The following is a 9,882-nucleotide window of genomic DNA, read 5'->3' as shown; positions in this document are numbered from 1 at the left end:
TGTCCACCCTCTCCTGAGCCACTGTACTTCCCTTTCATGCCCAGGGCAGGGCTTGGCTGGGATCTGGGACCAATCCCTGCCCCGGCACATCAGAGAGAACAAGTGAGCACACAGGAAGTCTGGGCAGGGAAGGGTTCAAGAAGAAAAGCTATGGCTGTCCTCAGTTGAAAATGGCTCGTCTAGAGGGCAATTCAGAGCAGGGACCAAGAAATAAACCAACAACTGGATTAGCAAAAGAAGCAAAACTTCCACTTTATTTTAGAAGACTTTGAGATATAAAAGATGATAACTGCAAAGTCGAAGGCTAACACAAATCATGGACCTGAGTGTCAGAGGACTCTAGGGGTAGAAGGACAAGGCAGGTGCATGACTCAGGATTTTTCCAGTTTTAGAAACTCAGAGAGCCCAGATCACAGCCAGAACATCCCAGTACTGGTTATAGATTCTTTACAAAGGTGTTTACCTGTGGGAAAGAGAAAAAACAAAAGTTAAATTTCATATTTTCAGCAGACTCTACAATAGTCCACCCACATTTGTACACAACCACGCTCACGGGGTGTTGAGAGTCAGGAAAAATTGGCAAGGGGAGGAAATGGGACCTGTGCAGGGTCATACAGTGGAAGTGGCTGAGCTGGGAAGAGAATCCAGAAATTGCATTTCCCCGGTTCAAAAATACCTTTGAGGAAGTTAGCTGGGAAGTCAATTATTTAACAATTATTAGCCCCAACTGCTTTAGAGAATAGGGATTACATTTGTAACTTGTACAAGGTCCCGTAGGCTTTGGAGTGTGAAATGCAATAAAGGGAAATCACTAGAAGCAGGAGTTAAGGTCCTCCTCCACCTTTTTTATGAGTTCTTCTTGTTTGGTTACTTCTTCAGAAAAATCATCATTGACATCCAATACCAGCACGGGAATGTTCAGCAGAGCCTCAAAATGGAGCCTGTAAGAAGCATGAATGTTTAGGGGAGAGAAAAAAGAAAGCTGAAACAACCTTCACATACTCACCACGTCTTAATAATCTATAGAACAGTTCTAAAGTCACATGGCTTCTCAATGAAATTGCATGTAAATAACAGTTAAAGAAAAAGAATTTAATAAAGTTGGCTGCAAAGAGGAAAGCTAAAATTCCTCCTCAGTCTTGAGATGGATACTGAAAGTCAGAACCCCAAACATTTTAAGTGGACTGCATACCAAGCCTGAAGGGAGGAAATGCCAATACTAGGACTGTCAACTTAGTAAAATGGACAATTTCTCTAACATTTTTCAGCCCTTCACCCTGAGTCAACTCTATCACCATCATCAATCACAATGTTCAATCTAGGGAAATGTTAAAAAACAAAAAAGCTGGAGAAACAGAATCAAATAAAACACCTCTTAGAATATACAGATTATACCTAATATTGAGTTTCTCAGTTGGATTTTTTTTTTAAAAGACTTTATTTGAGAAAGAGAGAGAGAGCACAAGAGGAGGGGGAGGTCAGAGGGAGAAGCAGACTCCCTGCCGAGCAAGGAGCCCCATGTGGGGCTTGATCCTGGGATTCGAGGATCATGACCTGAGCAGAAGGCAGTCGCTTAACTAACTGAGCCACCCAGGTGCCCTCTCAGTTGGGTTTCTAACCACTTGATACATTCTGAACCTTCTTAAGGGGCTGCCTGTGGAGCTCCAGTCTGAACATCTGGCCGTAGGGAGGCAGGTGTCTGTGCGGTGCTGTCCTCTTCTCCACTTACTCTGTTGTCTTGTGAACAAGCCAGGCTTCGTGCTGACCGTGAAGCTGCTCGAGATATGCCAGCTCAACACCTTTCTCCTCTTCCCTGGCCCTCTGGTGGAGTCTCTTCAAAGAAACCTAAAAGACAATCCCCAGACCATGCAGAGCTCATGTGTTATCCTGGCTGCGATGGTGCAGTCCTCAGGGGCTCCTGGACCCACTCATGACATCTAACCTGGTACAATAAGCCGTGACCTTGCTTCTACTTCTTGTTTCCTTCTTCAGTCACAGGTTAATGGCAAACTTCATCCACCCTGGGAAGCTGTAATTACCCTGCTTCTTCCTCCTCCCAATCCGATCCAGGAAGTCACTAAATCCCCTTTAATCTCTCTCACCTCTGCCTTTGTCAGGTCCTTATCACCCCTCACCTAGACCAGGGCAAGAGTCCTCTGGCTCTCTGCTTTCTGGAGGCGGTGAAGTGCATGGGATTAGCACAGACCTTAAGGTCAGAAAACCCACCATTCACTTCCTGTCTTCACCATGTACGAATGGTGCGATCTTTATGGGCTTTCCTTTCCTCCCTTCCACTCACACCATGGGAAGCTGTGAGGATTCACCAAGGTTAAGGTGTGTCAAGTTCCTGGCCACAGCGGCTCTCTCCTCCCAGTGAGCTGCCTCCACCCACACTTCCAGAGTGATGCAAGAGAAGGGCAGCACCCTCGTTGCTGCGAACACCTCCCAGGCTCCCTACTGCCTGTAGCCGTAAAGCCCCAGGTTCAAGGAAGTATGAGGAGCATCACATTTACAAAATGTAAGTAATCTGAAAATGTCTTTCATATCCTGTCACTGACTCTGGAGCAGAAGGCAAACTCTGAATAGGTCAAAAAATAAAACAAAGAAGTAAAAAAAAGTGAGGCTTAAGACTAACTCTCCTTTCCTCCCCCTTTCCAGAGTGCATCATTCCACTCTGCCTTCACCTGGTAGAAAGGTTGGAAGCACAATGGCTCAGAGAATGTCGTCTTCTCCTTTACCTGCCACACAAGGCCATCCCGGATTCTGGCCACCTCTCCTACCCCTCCCTCAACTTCCTCAGCACCTCCCTGGACTCAGGGCAGTAGCCAGATCAGACCCACGGGACAGGCCAAGCTCTTTCCCACCTTGAGACTTCTGCTCCACATGTTTGTTTTGCCTGATCGCTTCCCTTCCTCTCGCCACCTGGCAAACATTTCATCATTCAATGTCATCTGTCCTGGGAAGAACAGGTGGATTAACCCACTCAAAGAGGGTAGTCCCTCTTTCAAACACTTAAAAAAACTTTATTCCCAATGTAAACTTTAGCCCCAAATGAAGTGCACAATATTCCCAAAGATGCAGAATCCCTGCTGTGCACACCTTTCCTCTAAGGAGACAAAATCATGTAAATAAATTTCATTTATGAGCTTATGTCCAACTTTTCAGATTGATTAATGGAGACAGATCTAACAGGTTAATACTTTTAGCACTTACTCCTTCTCATCGATCTCTTCCCCTAATCAATTATCATCCCAAACTTAGATGAAGTCCTTGTCCTTGGGATTTTATAATTTAGATAGATAATAAATATAACAATATGGAAAACAGTGAATCAAGTGCTAAACTGTGAGGTCTGGACCTTCAGGGCAGCAGTGCAGGTAAGGGAGGGAGCCACTGGGCCCCAGCAGTCAGAGACATTCCCCAGAAGGGGCAGGAGCTCCCCCTTTATCTTTGCTACCAGCTCCCGAGCACCTTGGTAGGCCCTGGGGAAACCCAGGCCACCAGAGGCATTTCCACTGTAGCAGGAGACAGAGGGAGGCATGCACAGGGAACACAGTGGCCGGGAGCCACAGTCTGTCTTGTTTAGGGCTGAGTGCTAGGCTGGCAGACAGGTGGTCAGTACACATCCGTCACCTGCCTTCATTCGTGGTTGGCAGTGCTGACCTCGTCCTCCAGCTCCATTTACCTTTGTCTCCTGGTTTCATCTCTTTCTTTTCTACTTTCCTTCACCATGAACCTGCTTTTTCTTCCCTCTCTTTCTGCCTCCACACCCCACCCTTACTGCTGATGGCTTCAAAACATTTCTTGTTGTTTGCCTCCCTCTCCCATCACACAGCCCTACAGCCCCAACTTCTAGCGGTCCAGTTTTCCATCCCACCCGCAACCGATGGTAACTTTTTGTATGCCTTCGGAAATATTTCATGCAAATACACCTTACCCCCCACCTTTTAAAAAAACACCATACTTATAAAAGGTATCCCAGCACACACTCTGTGCCAGCTTTTCTTCACTTAACGACGTCTTAGAGACTATTACGTTAGTATAGTGTTTTCCCATTTTTACTGCTTCAGAGTTTTCCAGTGTACGGACAGAGCAGAATGCAATCAACTGGTCCCTACGGATGACCACCTGGGTTGTTTTCAACGAGCTGCTATTACAAACAGTGCTGGCTTGCACAGGAGCCACTTTGCCCGTGTGGGAGCACATTTATGGAGTAAATTCCAAGGAGCATGATTAATAGGTAAGCTCCTATTTTAAGCATTTGGCAAAACTCTTGTTTTACTGGTATGGTCACAACAAATTCTTTTTTAACAAGTCCTGCGCAAGCAGTGCTCTAGTCCTGTGTCTCCTGCTATCAGTTGTCATGGGGAGGACACACCTGAATATGACTAAGAAAGAGTGGGGCCAAGAATGGCAAGGGGGGACCCTCCTGCTGGCCTGCCCCCTTCACCAACCACCCCAGGAAGAGTGGCTGCTGGGATGGCAACTGGACTGTGACACTGCTGGTGGGTCTGGCCACCATGCTTCCCAAGCCCAAACCCAGGTGCCATTTGTGCCAGGCATTCCCAGCACACCATCTCCATGCTGCCAACAGTGCCAGCAAGGCCTGGCTGGCTGCGCCCTCTTCCTGATTCCACGGGGCTGGGTGGGGACACTGAGGCCCAGACATTTCTCTTTTGACTGATTTATGTTGGTTTGTTTGCTTTTTAGAACTTAGGGAAGAGCAGGTAGATAGGAGCAAAATGCGCTCCATAGGTCCATCTCACAATCTCTAAACTCAGTATTTCCCAGGGCTCTGTACTAGAGTATGGGGCAATTGCACGGCTTTTCACACAGATGTGGTTCGCTTCCGTTCTGCTCTTCCCTTGGATATAGTCACGTCTAAATCTCACAGAAGGGGTCAGGGGTGACTCTGGGGAAGGGTATCAGCATTCCTGGGTCTCTGTTTCTAAAACCATCAAAAGAGCACCAAAATCCCCATCCAATCTTAAAGCTTTTTTTTGCTTTTTCTACCATTAAGTTGCAAGAGCCCTTCAAACCCTGTCATTCTGCCCCAGCTGAAAGACCTCGGTTAGTCTCTCCATAAAGACCTATCAGTCACACTCTCATCATCATCAAAATTGCCACAACCTTGTCATCATCACCGTACCCTTCTCAGTCATTGCAAGTGCACAAAGTGAGGAAGACTTTCTTGCTGGCCTTCTCCCCTCCAGCTCCTGCAAGCCCGTGTGATGGGCTTCCCACTATCTTCTGACCCTGCTCAATCTGCTCTCAGGCCTGCTCTGTCCACAAGGTTCAGTCCTGTCTCTAAAAAGTGTGGCCTCTCGTCAGAAGGGAGCCCTCCTCCTAAGATTATGAAGGATACCTGACATCTGACCACCTATTACATCGGTCTCAAAAGCTGAGAGCAACACACCTCTCAAAAAATACCTCCAGCCTTGACTCAGAATCCCACTCCAGAAGAGCCCTTAGAGACCACTAGTCTGAGCCACCGGATTTGACAGACAAGGACCCTTCCAGGGGAAAGGTTTCTAGGGGCTGTCCACGATCACTGCCAGTCAGAGATTTTGGTGCTCCTTCCATGACATCCCCCTGTTGTGGGGGCTCCAAAACAGGCTGGTTCCAAGGTCCAAGTCAGAGAGTCAGGGAATGTAACTTCTGTGGTCCAGCCTGACTTAACAGTGGCACCCTCAAGATTGAAAAGGCAGCTATTAATTATGCTAGTATCAGGGTGAGGTGAGGAGACTCTCCACTTCCTCCAAGCACCCTATTCAGGAAACCATCAAGACCATCAGACTCCGAGGGCCAGCTGGAGGAAAGGGAAAGCCAAGGCAGTTGGCTACAGGTGACCTGGCCAGAGGAGCAATCTGCAAGCCCTGGCTGAAAACAACAATGTCTGATTTTCTCTATGTTGTTGTTGCACGGAGAGGGACCCTTTCTATCAGTCATCTGCTTTGGCCCTCTGCCACAGAAAGCCTGTGGGCAACAGGGTGCTCGATACCAGAAGGGGAGGGTGTGACCCACACTGTTCTCCATGCTCCACATAATACCCGCAATCTAATTCTCCAACCAGAAAATCAGATGCTGGAGAACGTCACCTCTTAGGTTTCAGACAGCCCTGAAGATTAAGGTTTGACATTCCGGGGGCACCTGGGTGGCACAGCGGTTAAGCGTCTGCCTTCAGCTCAGGGCGTGATCCCGGCGTTCTGGGATCGAGCCCCACATCAGGCTCCTCCGCTATGAGCCTGCTTCTTCCTCTCCCACTCCCCCTGCTTGTGTTCCCTCTCTCTCTCTCTCTCTCTCTCTCTCTTTCGCTGGCTGTCTCTATCTCTGTCGAATAAATAAATAAAAAAAATCTTTAAAAAAAAAAAAGGTTTGACATTCCGCATCACCTGGGGGGTAGCCTGGAGGTAGATGAAGCCATGTAATCTGAGCTGGCTGGCAAACTTCTGCAGGAGAAAAGAATGCCAGTCTTGATAGATATGCCATTCGATGTCACTGAGGGAACCATTTTCAAAAAGATTCTTCGCAAAGATATACCTGGTTGGAAATATAGGTGGGATTGGGGGAGGGGATCAGAATGGGAAATGGAATGAAAGGCAAAAGGGAGAGAAGCAAAAAAATCAATAACCAACTTGTTCCATGTCTGTTCAAGCCACTTAACCTTTCCAGCTCCTCATCAATCTTTAAGAAATCTGAATTCTTAACCTATGTCTCCTTCCTTGTTCAACAGTAAGATGGGAAATAGCATGTCGACTTTAGAAGCCAAAATCACAGCTCTCCAACTGGATTAATCCACTGGAAGAACAAGGGTAGTGGAAAAGACTATCATCGGTCGCCAGTGATTCTCCCTGCTGGAGGCCAGTCGGAACATACAGCATACGGTGCATGAAAACTCACACTTCTGAGATTTCTTTACTACTGCAACCAGCCCCCAAACCAAAAAACAATCTGGGGCTCATGAGGGCTTCCGGGTCTCCAGGCTGCTGAGCCATCCTCTCGTGTGGTTAGTAAGTGGAGAAGGAAATGTACGGAAGTGGTGTCACCTATAGAGCGGGACATGCATTTCTTATTAACTGCAGTGTTAAGAAGAAAGCGGACCGTCCCCCAACGAACACAGGAGCCCTTACTCACTTGCTTCCTCTGCTGCTGAGCTTCTAATCCAGGTACAAGAAAGCTCAATCTAAAAATCAAACTGGCTTGCCCCTTGCTTACTTCCACAACTAAAGGAGCATCTGGTAAATAGGAAATCAGAGCTAACAAGAAACCACTGCCTCAGAAGGGTCAATTCTGCTTTCAAACCTCAGGCATCTTGATACAAAACACAATTTACATCCTAAACAATGAACTCCAGTTTCTAAGGCAACGCTTAGCAACTGGCCACTTCTGGGAAAATGAAATTCAGAATCCTTGTATACGAATGGCCCAGGGAAGTATACACCACAAGGCTGCGAGAGTTGCGATTAAGAGAATGGGTGGCAGCGTCACACTCCTGAGTGTGAGCCTGGCCCCCAAATTCACAAGCTGTGTTGCCATGGGCAAGTCATCAAACTCCCTCAGCCCATTTCTTCCTCTGTACAAAGAGACAACAGTAGAACCTGACTCATGGCGCTGTTGAGATGACTGTATGTAGTACTCACAAGGTGCTTGGAAGAGTGACTGGTGCAAAGCATTCAAGACATCTTTGTTACTATACCTACTTCTTTGCTAGGCTGTGAAGAAATTAATCTAGGAGCTCCCAAAGTCAACTTTCTCGGTCTGGAATGGTTTAGCTATAATAGTCTAGCTGAAGGCAACATAGAAAGATGACTTTTGTAAATCAATTTCTGAAAAATATTTTCAGCTTCTTCACAGGCAACTTAGAAATTAAAATCTTAGAAAGGACATATCTGTTAATAAGCCCTTTAAGAGGGGTACTCCCCTTTCTTGAGAATGAGCACCTCTTATTTCTCTGCAGTCAGTGGTGATGGGGAGGGAGAAAGTTGGGGTGCAGAGGACTAAGGGGAGGGAACTACTGCAGTCTGCGTGCAGATGCCACAGAGAATGAGCCTAAGGACCCCGGCACCAGGGTCCCTGTTCTAAAACCACATACTATTGTTTCTTTTAACTCAAACAGAAAAGATCTGGATTTCTTCCTCCCAGTCATCCACTCTCCCAAACAACTTGTGTTCCTCCTCTGGGACAATATCACACGCACGAGCATATGTGCGATCTCAGAGTCCCCGTTACACAAGGGTTGCCCTGAAGGCAGGAACTGGGTCTGCCTTGCTCACTGCTGCAGCCCCAGGGTCTAGCCTGGTGCCTGAATGTATGGGGATTTAATAATCTGCACTGAGCAAAGAAATGAATGAATGAATTTTTTAAAGACGGGAAAGGGTCTAAATAACCATCGCTATTAGAATATATAATGAATTATCCTTTCTATCTCAAAAATGCCCCCTCTGAAGAAAACACCTAGAATGTGTAGCTTCCTATAGCAAAATCAATTCTCACCTCTTCCTTTACGAGAAAATGTTAAGATCTTGTAACTTCTAAACAAAGTAGTTCTTTTTCTGAAGGGTCTCTCACATGACTACTTCACTAAAGGGCTGGAAATCAAAAAACCCATGGTGAATATGTTTCCAAGCAATGAGGATGGTTATATGTAATTCACCTTCCTAGACCAGGGGGCATGGCCTGGGAAAGGGGAGGGAAAAATATGCAGGAGTATACCCAACATCTGTAGAAGAACCAAAATCTACAGCTCAACCACTTGTAATTCACATATTTAGCTTTTATAAAGAGTAAACTCTCTCTTGGGGTAGAGAAGGATTATGTAGCCCATAGGATTTGTTCTACATATCTTACATGGTTTTGAGATAATGTTTAAAAAACTTACATGACACTTACAAGTGCACCCTTCTTTTTTCCCTCTAGGAGGTTTTATGGAAACACTAAGAAGTAGAATTAGTCTGTCTCATTTGGAAGTAAATGGGTAACCAACTAGCATCTTCAGAAGTAAACGGATGATGAAAAAGTACAATTATCAATAACCACAGCGGAGCAAGAAGGGAAAACATGCAGTGCCAGCGAAGGGCTCGGGGTCTTACCTGTCACTGTACACGGACCTCTCGAAGATCTGTACCGCCTTCTCGGCCTGTAACAGTTTCTCAGGGAAGGGCTCCAGCTGTACTTTCAGGCGGCTCATAAAAGAAAACGTCTGGAATGTGTAGGACCATCGTGCTGGTTCCTGGTACATCATATCCAGCAAGTTTCCAAGACTTTGGGCAGTGAAGGCCTAGAGGGAAATTACAAAAGAGGGGAATTTCCTAGAAGGTATATTTACCTCACGGTGTTTACTACCCACCACCATGGTTTGATAATCAATGAGGGAAGCAATTACAAAAGTTTCCTTCTACTAAAAAGATATAATCATATCCCCCAGTTTAGTCAAAGCTATATGATCAAGGAAGAGCTTTTCCTACCGATAACATGAGAATCTGAGAGGGAGAGGACATGGCCCTTTGACCACGGCAGCGAAGAGCAGAGGAAGAACCGTACATACACTCAAGACGCTCACTGACTGGTTTGCGGAGTCCGTCTAACCCGGAGCTACCCAACAGCCATCTAAGACTCCCTGCAATCAAACCTCCCATGTTCACACAACGCCGCCTCTCTTCTGAACTGCCATCCGTGGCTATTTCTTTACAAAACTTCAACCCAGACAAGAAAGCCAACGGGTTATTTGAAAATCCAACTAAACAACCAAACAGAATTCTCTCTCTCTCACAGAAGGGATTAAAACAAACAAACAAAACCTTCCTCCTCCATTCTGGAGACTTTCTGAAATGTATCTGAAGACCCACTTACTCAGCATGTGCAGGTGGGAACACATGGGAGATA

General features: G+C 46.3%; 1 protein-coding gene across 3 annotated transcripts in view; it reads right to left on the bottom strand.

Annotated features, from left to right (window-relative positions):
• Window positions 1-227: 227 nt before the first annotated feature.
• Window positions 228-9,882, bottom strand: part of DGUOK (deoxyguanosine kinase) — a 28,696-nt gene continuing 19,041 nt past the window's right edge. For 2 of the 3 annotated variants that reach the window (XM_002921485.4, XM_034659374.1), the window contains 5 exons: window positions 9,090-9,277; window positions 6,393-6,540; window positions 1,730-1,845; window positions 842-941; window positions 228-463 (listed from right to left, as the gene is read on the bottom strand). In XM_002921485.4, coding sequence (XP_002921531.2) covers window positions 437-463; window positions 842-941; window positions 1,730-1,845; window positions 6,393-6,540; window positions 9,090-9,277 — 579 coding nt within the window. In that variant the 3' untranslated portion in view covers window positions 228-436. The remainder of the gene's footprint in view (window positions 464-841; window positions 942-1,729; window positions 1,846-6,392; window positions 6,541-9,089; window positions 9,278-9,882) is intronic. The other variant, XM_034659373.1, reaches the window with a different exon arrangement.

Source organism: Ailuropoda melanoleuca, chromosome 4 (assembly GCF_002007445.2).
Source record: "Ailuropoda melanoleuca isolate Jingjing chromosome 4, ASM200744v2, whole genome shotgun sequence".
NCBI lineage: Eukaryota > Metazoa > Chordata > Mammalia > Carnivora > Ursidae > Ailuropoda > Ailuropoda melanoleuca.
Note: the sequence above shows the minus strand (reverse complement) of the source record. Positions and strands in the feature narration are given on the sequence as shown.